The sequence below is a fragment of the Antechinus flavipes genome, chromosome 1 (genome assembly GCF_016432865.1).
Source record: "Antechinus flavipes isolate AdamAnt ecotype Samford, QLD, Australia chromosome 1, AdamAnt_v2, whole genome shotgun sequence".
NCBI lineage: Eukaryota > Metazoa > Chordata > Mammalia > Dasyuromorphia > Dasyuridae > Antechinus > Antechinus flavipes.
Window position 1 is genome coordinate 155540371 of NC_067398.1, and position 18899 is coordinate 155559269.

Genomic DNA, 18899 nt, shown 5'->3' on the forward strand with positions numbered 1-18899 from the left:
ATTAAAAAGCAAGTTTTAATTATTTTACTGTTGTGCAATACTTTGTTAAAAGATTCTAGGACAACGAAATTTCACACATTAAATTTGTATCAGTAATCTACCTAGAGGTAAGGTATCAAGCTGTAAAATGTTGCTTGATTAAAAAGTGTCACTTTGGAAAAAGGTGGCTCACAAGTACTTTCCAAATATTTCTTTAAACTCTTCAACAAACAATACTTGGCAATATCAATAATTAAATGATCCAAATTATTTTTTCTTTTAAAAGCCAAGACATGTGAATATACTTGTGGCCTTTTCCAGGGTATCTTGTCAGCTCTCTCACTGTACACTAATTGTTTTAAAAGAAGTGGGATTGAGTTAGTATGGCATTACTAATTTTTTTCCCCATTCATTAATACAAGTAGCAGTCCACATAAACTGGGACTTTACTATAATACTGTTCTTACAGGTCTGGGTATCATGAGGGCCCTTGTTACTGCAAAAGTTAATTCTTTTTGTAAAGGAATCAAGATAGAATAAGACTCTACTTAAGTGTCGTAACTACTTTCAGTAGACTTTAGGTAATTTTGTGTTTAATCTAATTGAGATGCTCAACTATTCACAACTGTGAATAGAAAAATAAACTGCTTTTAAACTTTAAAGTCTTTAGTTGTGAATTGTTTTTCAGAGTACCAATGCAGAAGAGTATTCATCAAAGTTTTACTTAGAGGGCTCAAAGGTAGTGAATTGTTGTCAAAGAGGCTATGATGTCTATTTTTTGATAGAAATTATCGTGAAACACATTTTGTTTTTAAATTGTGGAGCATAAAACCAAATTTATATAGAACACAAATTAAAGTAACCTTCATATGTGATTCCAAATAGAAATTTCATGAGTTACAGTAATCAAGTGATAGTTCAAACAGAAAGCCTAAAAAACATTTGAAGTACTATCCAGTTACAAAGTATTGCTTCTGATAACAATAGTTGCACATAAAGTTCAAACTACTATAAACTCAAAATTAAGAGCTATTTAAAAGCGCATGGAAAGTTTTATTTCAAAAAACAAAGTGTAAGACTGTGTGGCTTCTTAAAAATGTGCCATGTTAAGTGTGTCATGTCATTGTAAATAAATATTTATATATGTATCTCCCATGATTATTCTACGTCTCTCTTCAGATGTCATGACATCTTAACAAATTCTTTTGGAGATGAACAATTATGGAAGTTTGGGATTATTTTCCATTTGATTTTTCTTACAATTCCTGTCATAAAACTACTAGGGTAACTAAGACTGCTTTTTAAAAAGATGTTTAACTGTGGAATAAACTGATGTGGAAGAGCTGTTTTTCAAGCAGAGTCACTACCATTTGGAAAGAGATGTGCACTGAAGGGCAGATTTAATAGCAGTCGTGACATAACTCACAGTAGATGTTCATCAATGCAATAGCATTCTTCTAAGTTTAACTGGCCACTCTATTGATGTAAATAAAAAAAGTGCTTTGAAAAGAACTGGAGGGCATCCTAGAGACATTCTCTTCATTATGATTATGTACATTGCACATCTAAAATTCACTTTGTTTAACCTCTATGTACTGGAATGGATAGAATCATCAAGATGATCTATAAAATGACTTCCCTTTTCACACACTGCACTAATGCAGCTTAGACTGCAGAATCAAACTGCTCACAAATTTTCCCCAAAGGAGTAGGAAGATAATCTTCAACTGTGGGCATTATTTTTCCTCAGTGGCTGTTAAGTCACCTGTTTTCAAAAACACAAAAACAAAATCATGTTAAAAAAGATAATCTGTTAGAGGTAATGTTTTAACTGCAGAAATGTTGCATTTACTATTAGATGGGGACAGTGTACTAAACTGATCTGGCAAAGAAATTATTTCCAAAAACTATTGTTATAGAATTAAAACTTGCTTTTGAAGTATGGAATAGAGCTTTTATGTGTGTCTGACTGAAGCCTCATTCACAATCACTTCTCTGTAGGGCATAACTGGAGACCACAAAGATCTGAGATTTAGAATAGGGTCGGACCTTGGTAAAGATTCATCTTAAGCCACAGTCCCATTTTATAGATGAAGAAACTGCAGGTTAATGACTTGACCAAGAAGGCATGAATTTTAACAGTAAAGATTTAAACCCGCTTCTCTGACTCCAAGTCCAGTGCTCTTTCCACTGTATCATCCTGCCTCCTTGTGGACAGGTAGTGAAAGATACATTTTATAAAAACAAATGAAAACACATGATAAACATTTTAAAAACCTTATTGACACATTTAAATAAATTTTAATTTCTTCCCACATATAGTCAGTGTTCTGCTTGACAGGAACAACTAAAATATGCAATTATAAACGGTGCATATGACAAAAATATGTACACTGTATTAAGTTTACCCATAGAAGTATACTGGAAGTATTTCATAACTCTGGCTTTAAGGACAGGTCCAATGTTCTATATGTAATAATGGTTTAAGGTCTATGATTTGACTTTGGCTATTTAATAAGCTAAGTCTCCTAATGGTACAGCAAGTTACATTTCTCTTAAGATGATAATTTACATTAAGTTATTTTTTGCATGTCTTAGCACTATCTTAGATTGTAAGGTCTTTGAGGAAAGGGACCTATTCATTCATTTGTTTACCTTAAAGAGCCTAGAATAATATGTTGCACACAGCCAACACAAAACAGATTTTTTTTTTTCAGGGAGAAATTAAATTAAATCAATCACCTTTTATAAGTTTCTACGTATGTGATATCTATTTACATATATAGAATTGTCTAAAAAATATTACTTTGAAATTCAATCTCTAAAAACAAAGACCCAGGCTATATGGCTTCATTATTCTTTCAAATACCATTCAACAAATAAGAATTTAATCATCTAAATTACTTTAGGCATTTAGACCTATACTTCCTTGTCCTAGGGGCACTATTTTCCTTATTAACAAATCATCAGCTGCCTGAGAAGTAATATGGTCAGTGAAACATGAAATCACAAGACCCACCTTGCAGCACCGTTATGTGACCATGAGCATGTAACTGAACTTCTTAGCCCTTTTTTAAAATACAGAGATATGTTTCTTGAGAGGCTCAAATAAGAATCTTTATATACTCACTCAAAATTAAGGATACAATTGACTAAAATTACTTAAAAATGACAAAGCTGGCAGAGAGGCCAAGAATATAGTTATGATCAGTTAATACAACTATCTGAAGAGTTCTTAAACATCTCTTTCTACTAAAAAGAAAAACAATTTCCTGACTTGCCTTGCCAAAAATTTCATTTTTAGGGGAAGTAAAGGATACAATAGTAAAACTATTCTGGAGTTAAAAGGGAAAGCCATCAACCAGATAGTTGGAAGACATCATGTTATCTGAAGAGTTTCCAAAAACAAAGACCCATTCTATATGGCTTTATCAGTCTTTCCTTCTCATCACAGGATATGGAATGCTGATAAAAATGTTGATACCATGGTCTGAGATTAGAAAGGCAAGTTCATTTAACAGAGACACAGAAGTTCATAAGGATTTAATTCTAAAGACAAAATCACAAATACTTCTAATGACAAAGAAAAGGAAATCTGGGGGAAAAAAAAAACGACCTAAAGAGCTCTTTGTAAAAAGCAAAGACAAATGGAAAAGTGTCAAAATCCTATGAGAACAGTATCAGGAAAATTAAAGCCCAGAAATGATGAGGGAGAATGGATAGCCTTGGGGATGAATAGGATAACATACAGAAGAAACAAAATGAAGATAGCTAACTTCTGTTTTCTTTGCAATAAAAAATGAATTTTTGAAGATGTTAATATAAAAATGTTTCAAAGAACAAGGATGTATAATATGTGAAAGGGCACTGGATTTTAAGAGTACTGGGATTTATATCTTATGATTTTAATAATTACATATGAAAGCTTAACTTCTCAAAATTTCAATGTCCTCATCCATAAAATGAGAGATTTAACCCTTTTAGTCTCCAAACCTTTCTCATTCTCAATCTGTGAAATGATGAGCCCAAGATAATATAGAATTCCAACCCTAAATGTTAAGAATATTCAATTTTTCTAAATTAATTCAAATCACTTGATAATAGTACAAACCAATTATAATTAGGATACTTAAAGAACTTATTTTGCTAAGATGCTACTGGTAATCATGGAAAATGAGGAAGATGCTTTTAGCTTTCCTCATTGAAATGATTAGAGAACTAAATGTGTTGCATCTTCACTGTTATTATGGATCCACTTAGGACTTGGGAGTGTCTCTACTGGGGTGGCCTAGAAGGCTCTGTGCTTGGCCCTCTTCTGGTCAACAGTTCTAATGAAAGTTCTAAATAAAGACAAAGGCATACCATCTATTAAATTTAAGAATAAGAAGAGGCTAAACTAAAAAAATATTCCTATTTCAATGTAAAAAAAACCATGTTAATAAGGCCAGCTAAAACACATGGGGCTAAATAACTCCCTTAATTTTAGGCATTGTTTGGTATAATTTATAGTTCACTCATAATAAAGTATGGCCTACTTTTCTTCACTTCCCTAACCACCAACACACAAAGAGAACTAGATGAATTTCTTAACATGTTTTCTATGGGTAATAATTAAGTAATTTACTACAGTGCCTGCAAATCTGTGTGAAAAATATAGAAGCATCTATTATTGGCATTTTATTTCCATGATCTAGCAAAGATATACTATTGGAAAAGCAATTCCTTTGGAAGGTAATATTAAAAGTTCAGTGCAAATCAGGAAATCCTAATTATTTTCCTGTGATTTGAAATTGTTTAGCCTGAGTAACTGTCAATTTCTTCAAGTCAGAAACACTAAAAAACAAAGGAAAAAAAATGCAAAATAAAACATGTTCACACTTATAATGTGTCGTAAAAGTCTGTTTCACTTTTATAAGGGATATTATTAAGGTGATAGTAGTACTGTAGGGATCATTCAACCTCTGTGAGAAAGAGGTGCTTAACTATCTCAAACTTATTTCTCTGATCAACTGAATGCATAAATGTAAAAAGTTTATTATTAATGACACAATGTAGTGAGCATGTGGTAAACAATATGAATAAACCAAATGATAACCCAACTTTTTCTTAACTTCTGCCCCCAAATAGAAAAAAAAAAAATTAAAAATGCTTTTTGACAAAGATAGGACCATTTACATGTTAGTTTTCCCAATCTGTGCAAGGCAAACTCTCTTCTTCATCTTCAGATTCTGGTGATGCTTCTTTAATTCTTCGAAGTGCTTCATGAATGCTACGTGTTAGTGGGTCTGTATCAGGCAAAAGTGTGAAGGATTCTCTCAAAACTTCCTTCTGTACCTTCTTCAGTTTCACCCCTTTCCTTATCTGTGCCAAGATGTTATTACTATCATCTTCATCAGGAAAAGGAGGCAGAGTTCGTTGTTCAACCTTTTTCAGATGAAAACTACCACGTTTCAAAGAAGCCAGTACTTCATCCATTGGTGAACTCACTTCAATAAACAAAAACAAAAACAGATAATAAGAATTTTTATAGTTAAACTTTGTAATCACTAAAACAATAGTAATTATTCTAAAGAATAAGAATGAATAATCTGATAAAATAATGAAAACAATAATAATTTAATAAGAGCAAAAATAGCATGACCATTTAGTTTATTCACACCATTTTTACTGAAATAACTTGCATAAGAAAAATACTAATTCTACTTAGTTTGTGCATTGTTAAGTAAATAGGGAACTATTGTCTTTAGTGACATAAAATGTGATTATGCCCTAATGGTGTCCAACACATTCCTAAGACAAAGGTTCACTTTCTTAAAAGGCTCTTTGAAGTTTACAAAAACCTTTTTCTCAAGAAAGCTTTAAGCTATGATGGATAGTACAAATAGTATCTAGAAAACTGAAATTGAGAGAAGTTTAATGACTTGCCCAAGTAAGAGTTCGTGTGAGACCTAGGAATAAAATGCAAGTCTTGTGTTTTTAAGGACAATGTCCTTTCCATTATACCACTGATAATGACTTCTTTTTTTAACTGCCTAAAAAAAGGTTGTCATTTTTGTCCCTAACTGGTTTAAAACACAATTGCTACCTATAGATTGAGCCCTTCAGTTATAAAGAACCAAATTCTCTCTCCTTTTATTTATTTGTTGTTTGTTTGTTTATTTGCTGAGGCAATTGGGGTTAAGTGACTTGCCCATGGTCACACAATTAGAAAGTGTTAAGTGTCTGAGGCCAGATTTGAACTCAGGACTTCAAGGTTGGTGCTCTACTATACCAACTAGCTGCCCCATTCTCTTTCCTTTTAACAAAGGACTGATGACTCAGAAAAAGGATCACTCTTTAAAGTATAGACTTATTGCAGCTAAAGGTTAATCTGATTAGAGCTGTTTTTAAAATGTCCCTCTCAATTTTTCCCTTGAGTGCAGTTGGCATTCTAGCCATATTTTGCAAACTATGGACAAGGGAAATCTAAAGGGAAAATGATTGGACCCTGAAAATGTAAATGCTGGGGACAATGGTCTCATGGAAGCTAGCTATCAAGTCCATATGTGATCTAATGAAAGGAAAAGCGAGATGAATAAAGGAGTGTCAAGCTGCTTTCTAAGCCTGAAATATCCCTTTAACTATATTTGACTTGATTACAAAATGAATAAAAAATAATTACTTTTTGTTCAGCTTAGTGACCGATATTCTTTAAGTCAGATAATTTACACATTCAATTCTAATTTAGATTTCTTATTGCATCTTCTCAAATGGTGTAAGCTTCTTATATTTTTGTTATCTGTCCCATGGTAGTTAATACACTGTAAACATTTCAAAAAACTTGCTACTGGTTGATTAAAGATATTTCAACTCTGATTCATAAAAATCCATTATTTTCTCTGGTTACTATTCCTATTATCAGTTCTTACCAAACTTATCCTAAGTAAGATTTCTTCCTCTGGTGATCATGCTCAGACTCTGTATCTTTGTTTTACTAAAATAACTATTTTCCATTCTCAAATTGCTCAAGAATCACTAATCCCTTTCATGAAAAGTAAGAGGAGAAAAACAGAGAACTGTTAATGACAGTAAGCAATTCCTAATTTTCATGAAATTTGAGTAAATTTTAAAAAAGTTTTATGAGGAGCTATGAAGTAAAAGTGTAAACATATGCATAATTCACTTGAAATAAAAGTTTAACTATAATTTTGTTAAAAATTACCTCTTCTCCGTTGCAAACCTTCAGCAGTTTTTTTAAGCTTCTTCCTGGCACTGACCAGCTGATTGCTGTCAAAGAAATGTGCTGAAGGGGCACTGGCAGACTTTGGGATTCTTTTTTCTTCACCTTCCACTTTAGAATGATCTTTCTCCAGGGACTCTGTGGGACCATCCTTAGTAGTAGGTAGAGGAGGTGGCGGTGGTGGGGGTGGTGGGGGCGGTGGGGGCGGTGGAGGAGTTGGAGGAAGAGGTGGTGGGAGTGGGACAACAGTAACAGTACCTGGTGTCAGGTCATTATCAGTAAGAAGTGGAAGAGGCGCAACGAGAGGCAGTTCAGAGGTAACACCACTAGGAGGTAATGAAGTGGCTTCAAGTTGTGCTAATGAAGGCTCTTCAAGTTGTGCTAGTCTCTGGGGTTCCTTGGTTTGTAAAGATTGAAGCACCTCTTTTCCTTGTTCAGTTCCTTCCTCTTCAGTTTTCTCTTCTGTCCTTAGAGTTACTGGTAGGGACTGAGGCTGATCTACACTTACAGGGCTAGCAACACTTTTTCTCCTTGCATGAGCCAGTCGAAGTCGTGTTGACTTGAGTATGACTTGTCCAGGGTACCGCTAAAGTAAAACAATTAAACTTGTTAAATGTAAGAGAAAAATTGCTTGCAGATAAATTTTATGGTGATTTAAAATTGATATTATACTCTTTTCCTGCAAAATGAAGGCAGTTCTTTGTTGTTTGTTGTTCTTGAGGCAATCAGAATCTGATATGTGTTACTAATGTGTTTACCACTATAAATTCCTTCAGTTGTTATCTAACCACAAATCACAGTGAGGTTTTGGTTATTTGAGTTTGTTTACATCAATTTTCATTTAAAATAATTACCCATTTAAGATCAAATAAAAACATGAAAATATGAAGAGCAAAAAACTGAAGAAAAATACTCACTTATATTAGCTAACAGAGAGCAGCTGATTATTTTTTTAGCTTCATTAACATATTCTTTATATGACAATAACTTTAAAATGGAATAGTATGGTTTTTTTCTGTTTTTGTTTTTTAAAAGAAAAGTGTGTTTGGAATTAAAAAATTCTAATTACATTATAGTTTGCAGGATCCTTGCTCTACAAGTAGGTTACTATTTTGTAATTTCACAGGACAGATTATAGTGGAATCTTTTTATATACCTTATTTGTTATAGAGTACAAACCACTCTAAGTCTAGGAAATCATTAAGAGGTTCTATTCACCCAACTACTTGCATGTATCTCTTATGCAGTCCTCAAAGGGTCATTTAAACTGATAACTAAGTGATATGGTTTTTAATTATCTTAATAGATTATGCCATAGCCATCTTTTAGTATGGCTAAAAAAGATGCACAAAATTAATGTCCCTGGGACCCTAACCCATTGGTGAGTACCAAAATCAACTAGCAAAATCTTGCATTGGAATGTAAGTAACTTCCATATCTAAAAGGTCCTCAAGGAACTGAGGCTTATCAGAGTAGCCAGGTCATTTATTTGACTCCTGCTGGACTTGTTTGAAAGGGTAGAAGTAGAACGTGGGAAACAAGAGGATTAAAGAATTAGCTGTAACAATAAGACAAATATTAACTCTGAATCATGTAAAAAGAAATCCAAGGAGTATATATACAAAGTGCTTTGCATTCTTCTAAGGAACTGTAAATGAATGGTTTTTATATTACCTGCTTAAATGTGCGAAGCCTATCTAGTGTCTTTTGTCTTTCTTGGCTAACCCAGGTACTTTTTCTTTCTTCTTCATCTTGTAACTTTTCTCTCTTCTAGTAAAGAACATAAAACATCAATTATAATACATACTTAGTCAAATTTATCATTAACAGCAAAACCAAAGGAAAAATTCTATCAGACAGGATTGCACACAAAATGATTACTAAGCACTTTGAGCAAATATATTCTACCAAGCCAAGTGCCCCTTTTAAGTAATGAAAAAAACAAACAAACAACAACAAAAAACAAAAAACCTTTTAATAAACTACCAACTTGTCAGTTTAAGTGGAAGTCATTTCAAATGCCATTTTTAAAAAAAAGTAGCTTGCCATATGTGGTTTTCGTCAGATTAACTATCACAGGTAGTTCAACAATGTTCACCCAAACTGAATATATCTGCAAATGATACTGCCAACTACATTGCTAATAAGTTTGGTGCCAGAATTTTTTGAAAAGGATGATTTTTAGATAATTTTTCCCCTAAGCATTTAAAATTTTATGCTTTACATACACACACATGCGTGCTTTATATATGTAAATCTATACAGATTACAGAATGAATCTGTAATTAGGCTGGAAAGATTGCTCTCCTAGTAACAGTTTTAGATCACCATCTTCCTTACAGGAGAATTCAAATTAGAGGACATATTTTTTAAAACAGAGCTCATTTTTCTTTCAACTTCATCTCTCTTTCAAATATTTCTCTTTCTACTGATGGCATTTGCTTTCCTCTCACTAGCTCTCTCCCTGTAGCTTGACTCCAAACAGGATGCAATGGAAAACAGATATTGGATATGAAATCAAAAAGCTTAGGTTTGTGCCTTGGCTCTCAGATATCTGTAAGTCATTTCCATATTATGGGAGATGGTGTCCTCTTTTGTATAAAGAAAAGGATGGAACATCAGTGATGTCAAACTCAAAATAAAAATGGCAGGAATTAAATTGTATATAAGGATGTCCCTGTGAACTACACAGTACTATGTATGATTTACATTTTTGTTAAATTATTTTCCAATTACATGTTAATCTGGTTCTGGCTGCACTCAAAAGCACTATAGATTGTGTCTGATCTCTCTAGACTAGATAATCTTTAAGGTTCCTTTCAGTTCAGCTGCCTGGTTCTATATATTCTAGTGATAGAACACCCCTGACATTTGCTCCTTTCTTTCCCTTGGCAATGCATCTGGCTTTTACCTGGGATACTCTCATAACCTCATGGCTGGTCTCTCCTTCTCCAATTCACCTTTCCTGACAAGGTAGGCATTAAGCTCCCCAATATGCAGCTCTGATCACACTTTCTCTGCTTTGCTCAAAAATTTTCAGTGATTCTCCAAATAATGTACCTTGATAATCAGTTCTCTGTAAAATTTGTTTTTAAGTAACTTTGCCATACACTACTCCCTTTTTCATTACCCATGTTCTAAATCTGCTTGCCAGCCTCTCTCATCCTGCCTATTTGTTTGACCCTCTAAGCATGGATCTGGATCTCCCCTGAAATCATTTATACGCTCCTTATATAATCCAATTTAAAGCTCATTCAGTTCATAGCTTTCTCTAATCTTTGTCTCCTTTTAAAATTTTATCATAGCACTTCTGCTTTATCTTGAATTAACTGATGTACAAGGTGAAAGGTAGATCAAAAAAGAACTCCTTTACGGGAAGAAACAAGAGACTTATGCTTACTCCCCGCTTTTTCTTTGTAATCCTACCAACATACTAGTACCTCTGCACAAGAAAGCTCTTAATGTTGGCTGAATTTAAATATTAATGGTTTATATTTTTAATTTATATTTTATATATGTCTTTCCTTCACAATGATATTGCAAGCTCACTGTGAAAGTCCATTTTATATCCAAATAATTACCAATAGTAGGCAATAAATAAGGCACATATTTTTAAAGTTTGTTTAGAAGTTCCTAATCATCCGAGCCCAACCCCATTGTCTTCAAAAAGTAGACACAACTTCCTTTCTCAAATATATAGAAAATTGAAATTTGTCATTCTTCAATTGACAAATAAAAGGATATGAATAAACAGTGTTTAGATAAAATAACCAAAGCTATTTATAAGTATGTGAAAAAATACTTTACAGCATTACTATTAGAGAAATGCAAATCAGAACAACTCTAAGGTACCACCCCACACTTATTAGATTGTCTAATAGAACAGAAAAGGGGAATTACAAATGTTGGAGGGGATATGGCGAAATTGAGACACTAATGCACTTCTGTTGAAGTTGTATATTGACTCATTCATTATGGAGAGCAATTCAGAACTATATCCAAAAGACTATAAAAACAAGCATACTTCTGACTAAGCAATACCACTACTATATCTGTATGCCAAAAAGATAAAAAAAAAAAAAATCAACAAAAATGAAAAGGATCTAGATGTATAAAAATATTGATAACAGCTCTTTAAATGGTGATAAAGAATTGAAAACAGGAGATATACTGAGGAGATAGATGTCTATTAGTTGGGAAATGGCTGAACAAGTTATATATGATTGTGATGGAGTAACATTTTGCTAACCTAGATGAACTGATGCAAAGTGAAATAAGCAGATCTAGGACAATGTACACAGTAACAGCAATACTGTAGGATGATCAACTGTGGATGACTTAGCTATTCTAAGCAACACAAAAATCCAAGATAATTCTGAAGGACGTATGATGAAAAATGTTTTATATCTCCAGAGAAACAATTGATGGAACCAGAACACAGATCGAATGAAGTATGTTTTCTTTACTTTTTTCCCCTTGTTTTCCTTCACAATATGACTCTCAAAGAAATATTTTTCATGGTTAAACATGTATAACCTATATCAAATTGTGTCTTCTTAATTAGGTGGGGGAGGGGAAGAGAGACAGAATGAGTAAGCATTTAGAAGTCAAAACTTGAAAAAAAAGTTTATAATGTTTTTACATGTAATTGGAAAAAAAGCAAAATGCTAACATTTAAAAATAGACACTTGATATGAATACGCATATTTGATGTGGCAGTACAGTACATTAAATTTTCTCATTGCCCAATAAACAAAACTACCACAAGTTTTGACATGATACATTAAAGACACTTTGCATTTCACAACTCTATTTTTGAATCTTCTCTCCTGTTTGGCATAAACAAATTTAAATCATCTCAATGAGCAAATAAGAGACAAAGGAAAGGTCAACATTAGTGACCCAGTGTTTTAATTGGTCTCCCCCTATATATCCTCCCAACTATATTCTTACTTAATGGCTTTATCCAAGCAAGAATTACAGAACAAAACCTTTTTCTGCCACTTTTTGCAAAATTTTAAATTCTGGAGTGCATTTAGCCAGTTTCATACCTATTAGTTATAAACAATAAAATTACATTTGCCTTTAATAATTACTTCAAATCTAAGAGGAGACTAGGATATAGAAATTAGCTTTTTAAAAACTAAGTACTAAATATAAGGGGACCAGGAAAGGAGTAAAGCTATGGACAAATGAAAACACAATGTATTAAAACTAAACCATAGGGGCAGCTAGGTGGGGCAGTGTCTTAGAGCACCAGCCCTGAAATCAGGGGGACCTGAATTCAAATCTGACTCAGATACTTAATACTTCCTAGCTGTGCGACTCTGGGCAAGTCACTTAAACCCCAATTGCCTCAGCAATATAAATAAATAAAATAACAATAATAACAAAATAAACCATACCTTAAATTCTATCTAGTAGATTATCCATTTATATAACATGGCACTGTGTCTATCACCCTAAACTTCCCTTATGTTTTTTTGTGTGATAATAAGCATCAAATTATCAAAGCACTAATACTTTAATTTTTCATGACCAATAAACTAATAATTTAGCTGAAACTGAAATAAATGTAATATGCCCTTTTGCAATCTATTAATTTTTAAAAATCATTTAAAGACTGATTTTAATGATAATAAAATCCCCCAATTTTACTTATATTAGAAACACAATTATAAAAATTCATTAAGAAAAAACATGAAAACTTTGGCATATATTATACCTCAGATAATACAAACAAAATGAAGAGCAATAGTCATACTACCCAATAAAGGAAATAGCAAACATAAGATATAATAAAAACATCAGGTAGGGAAATTACATTATGTTTAAAGACATAATGGAATAATATCAATATTAAACATATTTGTATTAGTATGTATAACAATATATTATAGCAGAGGGTTTTATTATTTTTTTTAATTTTTAAAAGCTTTTTATTTTCAAAACGGATAATTTGACATTGACTCTTGCATAACCCTATGTTTCAGATTTTCTCCTCCTTCCTTCCACCCCCTCCTAATGGGGAGATTTTAAAAAGAGTGATTCAAATAAATGGTAAATATTATTTAGTACATTAAAAAAAAATACACCCCTATCTACTTTATGTTCAAAATTTACGTAGATGGCTAATGAAATACAATAGGAAATAGATACAAAATTCAGGAAGAAGGATTAGTACTTTATAGAACAAGAGACTAGAATAATAAATTTATGTGAAAAGCAGAAAAAAAAACCATAAAAGATTCAAGGAGGGAAGGGGTTATTAACTACTTGCCTGGGAGGGAAGAAGGGGATAATTAGGTACCTTGGAGTTCATGGAGAAGGCAGTACAAAAACTGGACTGAGCAAGATAGGATTTTAATATGCAGTGATGGGTATGTGGTATTATGTCTATGCCAATCATGAAGAAATGAAAAAAGTAAAAAGAGAGAACAGATAATTACTGGAAAACAAAACATACTCATTTTGCCTGGAATATACAATGAATGAAGAGGAAAACGGTGACATAAGGCTGAAAAGTTGGTAAAAAGTAACTTGTGAAGGACCTTAAATGTGACTCCTAGGTGACGAGTTTTCAAATGTAGTTTTCTTAAATCATGTATGGTTCATAAAAATATCTTGTAAAAATAAAGATAAAGAATCTTTATTAAAGCTATTGGAAAAGTATATTTCTTGCCACTTATTAAGAATTTTTCATCTGTAGCAGTAGAAACATAAAGAATTTTGGTCATGGTGACTTATGAAACAAACCAATACATATTTGCCATGAATTCTGTGTGGCACCATTTTAATACTAGAGTGACAAAGGTGAAGAGGCCAAAAAGGGAATCTAAGCAAACTAAGATTAACAAAGTTACTATACAAGATATAAACATGAACTTAATTGTTGTTCTAAATATAAGATCTTTGTTCTGTGATCAACCAGTAGACACAATGCTGAAAGAACTGTAGTGTATCAAAATCAAGGCATGCTAATTACAAATTAAACTCTAAGAGAAAAGGATATTACAAGTAATTGGAAGGATGGATCCACAGGTCCTTTTTGGAAACACAAATAATGAAGGGATTTCTTTCTTAATCATGTATTAAGGTATTATTTCATATAGTATTTGGATATCTTGTATTATAATGCTTCTGAAAAATTATAAATTAGCTATAATTATGACAAATAATATGCCCATTAAATGAGAATGATTGTAAAAACTTTGGTATGTGAATGTGAATATTACCATAAGAAACAATGAATATGAAGAATTCAGAGAATAAGATGTAGATGAACTGATAAAAAAAATATACAGAACTAGGAAAATATAACTAACAATGTAAATAAAAGAACAACAAAAATGAATGTTGGCCCAAAGAATAATTGAGAAAAGGTACCTCTCCCTTTTTCCTGGAGAAAGGATTGGGTGTGAAATGTTTCTCATACTGCTAGATAAGGCTGATAGAGCAAAGTCAAATCTTTGCTACAAGGAAAGGCACACTTGATAAGGGAAAGATATATTTAGATATCAACAACATGAAAGGCATCAAATGAAATTTAAAAAAAAAATAAAACATAGTACCAATTTATATAAATTTCATATATGTTTCCCAAAGCTATTCCAAAATTTTAAAATTTAAGAATTCATATTCCCATACTCATTATTTATTCAGGCCTGGGCCCAGACAAAATTGTGAAGCGAAGTTTGTTTTTGCTGTCCCCATTTATGTACCATTTATCTACAGTATCCTTGAATAAAATCTTTCTTTCACAATCTGTCAGTCCAACAAGCATTTACTAAGCTTTAAATATGTGCTAAGCATTGGATATTCTAAATGCACAGTCTAATGGAAGGGATGATATTTAAATGCTAGGTACATAGAAAATAGAGAATAGATTAAAGGTGATCTGACAGAAAAATAGTGAGGAGAAAGGAGAAATTTCAAATAGGTTCCTGTTACTTGATCAAAAAGTAAACTAAAAAAGCTGACAAAACAGAAACAAGTCAGATTATAGAGAGCTTTAAGTGACAGGAGAATTTTATATCTAATGCTGTAACAGAGAACTAACTTTTGGAACTCGGTGATTTGGGAAGTGAGATAGACTGATAGCAAAACCCTATACTGGATAGCGTATAAGGAGAGATAGATGTCTACCACAAAAGAGAAAAAGAACTGAGAAAATTCCTAAGAAAAGTCTTATAAATTCCTAAGTCTTAACAATTTTAGAAATTGATTTTAGTTGAATGAAAGAGTCTAAAACCAGATTGCAGAGAGTTTAGAGCAGACTGAAAGAGAAGTGGAAGCACAAATTGTGGGTTTCCTGCTCAAAGAATTTAGTCATGAAGGGGAGATGACAACTAATTAATAGGATTGGTAAGATCAAGTAAAGGTTTTTTAATGGACGAAGGAGAGAAGGATTGTAGTCATAAGGGAAGGGACAAGCAGATAGGGAGATTGAAGGTAAGGGCTACTAAGAGTGATAGTGAGGATAATAGTGGGGGTAATGTACTGAAGAAGTCAGGAGGCATGGGATCAAGGACCACATATAGGGGTGTAGGGATTTGCCTTAGTAACCCCAAAGAGCTATCTACCTCTTTATCAGCAAACACTGAAGGCCAATTGCTGAAAACTCCCCCTTTCCTCTATCCATCTTTTATCAACTTGTTATCCCACTCTCCAGAGCAGCTCTTCCAAACCTTGTTATCCTTCCTCAAACCTCTTTTGGCTATTCCAACCCAACTATCTCAGCTGGTAGCCTTGTCTCCTATTTTATAGAAAAAACTGAGATCACTAGCCCAAAAGCTTCCTTTTTCATCTCATTCCTTCTGTTATGACCTCCTTCAATCCTCTCTCACAAAGAAGGTGACTAACTAACCCCTCTATCTGCAAAACTTCTCTCTGACCCCATCCCAAGCATCTATACTCTCTCATTTCTTTTCACTCTTTCCACATCTGTAGGCTGACAAATCACTGCCTACAAACCAAGCCTTATTTCCTCATCCTCAAAAATATCCTTTTTTGATCCTTCTATCCCTATGATTATTCCTTTATGGCTCAACACCTGGAAGTCATCTACACTTCCTCTCCATCAAAACTCCTGTCTCCAAATTTATTCATTCAACATCTCTTAGTTGCCAAATCCAATTGTCTTTTCTCTATCCTCATCCTTCTTGACCTCTCTGCAGCCTTTGACATCACTCCTAGAGGCTCTCTCTTAGCTCTAGGTTTTCAGGATACTACTTTTTCCTGACTCTTATCTTACCTATGGGACAGCTCTTTTTTAGTCTCCTTTGTATTCATCCAAGTCACCCAGACCCATAAAGCTGAAAAAGTTTTATTTGTGGGTGGTGGCTATTTTGGAATGATTTTAACAGATGATAATAATAATAATATATATTATATGCACACATATTTTATAATGGTACATTTATTCATATAATAATTATATCATTTATCCTTTCAACTATAGTATTTCTGCCTTTTATATATTAATTAAAAGCTATGTATTTATAAAGATTCTTATTTTCAAGAGCAGAGACAATAAAGTAGTGGATAGAGCTGGCCTTAGTCAGGTCTCTTTAGTATCCCAGGTAATCCATAAACACTAATTAGGTCAGAGCAATTTCTGCACTGCATCTGTAAAATGAGAATTTACTTATTACTTTTACTTATACTAATTAAATCATAGGTCTGCTCCAAAAGAGAATTATCAAAACACATATGTTAAGTGTGAAAAATATTAGAGGTGTGTTAGGGAAAATAGAGAAGTAAAATGGTTTACTAAAATTAGTTTTCTAAGAAATTGAATTAATTTGAATATGTAGCTTTAACTATTAAACAGGTCAATCACCAAGTACCCAAACTCACTAGTTGTACTGAATGATGTGTCCTGTATTCATCTTCACTCCGAAGGCGTTGCTGGAATTTTTCACTGTGCTTTGCAATACAGATTTCCTGTAACAAGAAAAAATGTGCATAAATACAAACCAAACCAATTTAACAACTGATAGTAGAATTTAACTTTAATCATGAATCTTCTGATTCCATTCACATACCACAGTCTAGGCAGATAAGAGCACATAAAATTCCTATTAGGTCAATTTCAAGAATTGCTTATGTGAAATTTCTCCACTCAAAAACCAAAACGAAGGAATTATTTTTATCATAATTAGGTTAATATTAATAAATACACATACACATAAAACTAAAGGAAAATGGAAGAAAAAACAATGGATTTGAAATTAAAAGCTCCAGTTTTGAGGTCATGCCATTTACCAACCACATGGACAAATTACTGTCCTTCCTAAATCCGTTTCCTCATCCTTAAAATGAGGATATAGTTGCACTGTGAATCTCATCACAGGGTTATATGGGAGGAAAATACATTTCGACCCTCTATAGAATTACATGTAAATGTTTGTTACTACAAGTAATAATGTTTTATGAAAATTTGGTAAATGAACCCAAGAAAAATTGAAGGATGAGTACTACAAAGTTATCACCAACCCTTCTAGCTTTTCTTTATTTATACACACCCAAAGGCCTGGGGGAGGGGAGGTTGTGTGACACAATGCCACATAACTTCTTGAATAATTTAGCGTATCAGTCATCTCACTGATATGGGTATTCCTTTAATCTCTGCAAACTCTGCCCAACTCAGCTCACATACCCTATGATTATTTTCCATTTCTTTTCAAGAATCCTCTACAGAGGATAGATATGAGATATTTAACACTTCATGGGCAGCAGAGGCAGCCCTTTTCATTCGCCCACTTCCTTTTTAAATCCATAGATGGGATTATAGATTTCGAGCTAGAAGTAACCTCAATGTGACTGTGCCATTTCTTTAATGTGCACCATCACTGGTAATATACAGCACCCTACTAATATCTATGTCAAGACAGTTCCTCTAATGCTCCTTTGTTGTCTCTTTGTAAAATAGGGTATTTCCCGATTTGCTGCCATTTAACATTGCCAGAAGTGTACTGCCACTAAAGTAATGGGGTTTTCTGTTTTATGGAGACATAGGTGCTACTGGACTATACCTCATTTAAGAGGCTCAGCAGTATTTTAGTACTTGATGCAATCAGCACAAGCACAAGCACTAAGATTAAGCTATATGCTCAGACTACTTTTTGAATTCTACAATACACATGGATATAGAAATCCATACACACACCTTCATGCCTGGTTTCATATTGATAATCAGTACAGACTGACAGTAAAGCTAAACTAGAATTTAATAGATAGAAGTGACACAGTTATAGCACCCTTGTAAAATTATGTAGCCCTCTCAGCAAACTCAGGCTTCTCGATAAAACAGAAAACTCCATGGCATCTGCAGAGATTAAGGGAAGGTGCTATAAACAAATACCTTTATATTTATATAGCAAAACAATCCTCCAATAAGACATCTCCCTTATAGTATATATCATACTTATCTCAAAATTATCTGATACAGTTAACAATATATGATCATAAAGGTTTATAGCACCTTTCAGAAAATTGTGTAGTTATAAAGATATAGTCTGCTAATGAATACGTTTTACTATAGTTCATATGTTCCTATTTCATATGTCAAGAATGCCCTTAATATTTTTGTAGATAATTCTCAAAGATTTTGTAGGATTGAAAGAGTAGGTATATAGCTTTAGTTATTATTAATGTCTTTTTGCCTACTTAATTTTGGTAAAATTTTATACTCTGTTTC

At 32.9% G+C, this 18899-nt stretch overlaps 1 protein-coding gene across 1 annotated transcript in view; it reads right to left on the bottom strand.

The window, feature by feature from the left end:
- Nucleotides 1-2257: 2257 nt before the first annotated feature.
- Nucleotides 2258-18899, bottom strand: part of JMY (junction mediating and regulatory protein, p53 cofactor) — a 72454-nt gene continuing 55812 nt past the window's right edge. The window contains exons 6-9 of the mRNA XM_051971294.1: nucleotides 17057-17143; nucleotides 8873-8968; nucleotides 7181-7784; nucleotides 2258-5465 (exon numbers count right to left, since the gene is read on the bottom strand). Coding sequence (XP_051827254.1) covers nucleotides 5158-5465; nucleotides 7181-7784; nucleotides 8873-8968; nucleotides 17057-17143 — 1095 coding nt within the window. The 3' untranslated portion in view covers nucleotides 2258-5157. The remainder of the gene's footprint in view (nucleotides 5466-7180; nucleotides 7785-8872; nucleotides 8969-17056; nucleotides 17144-18899) is intronic.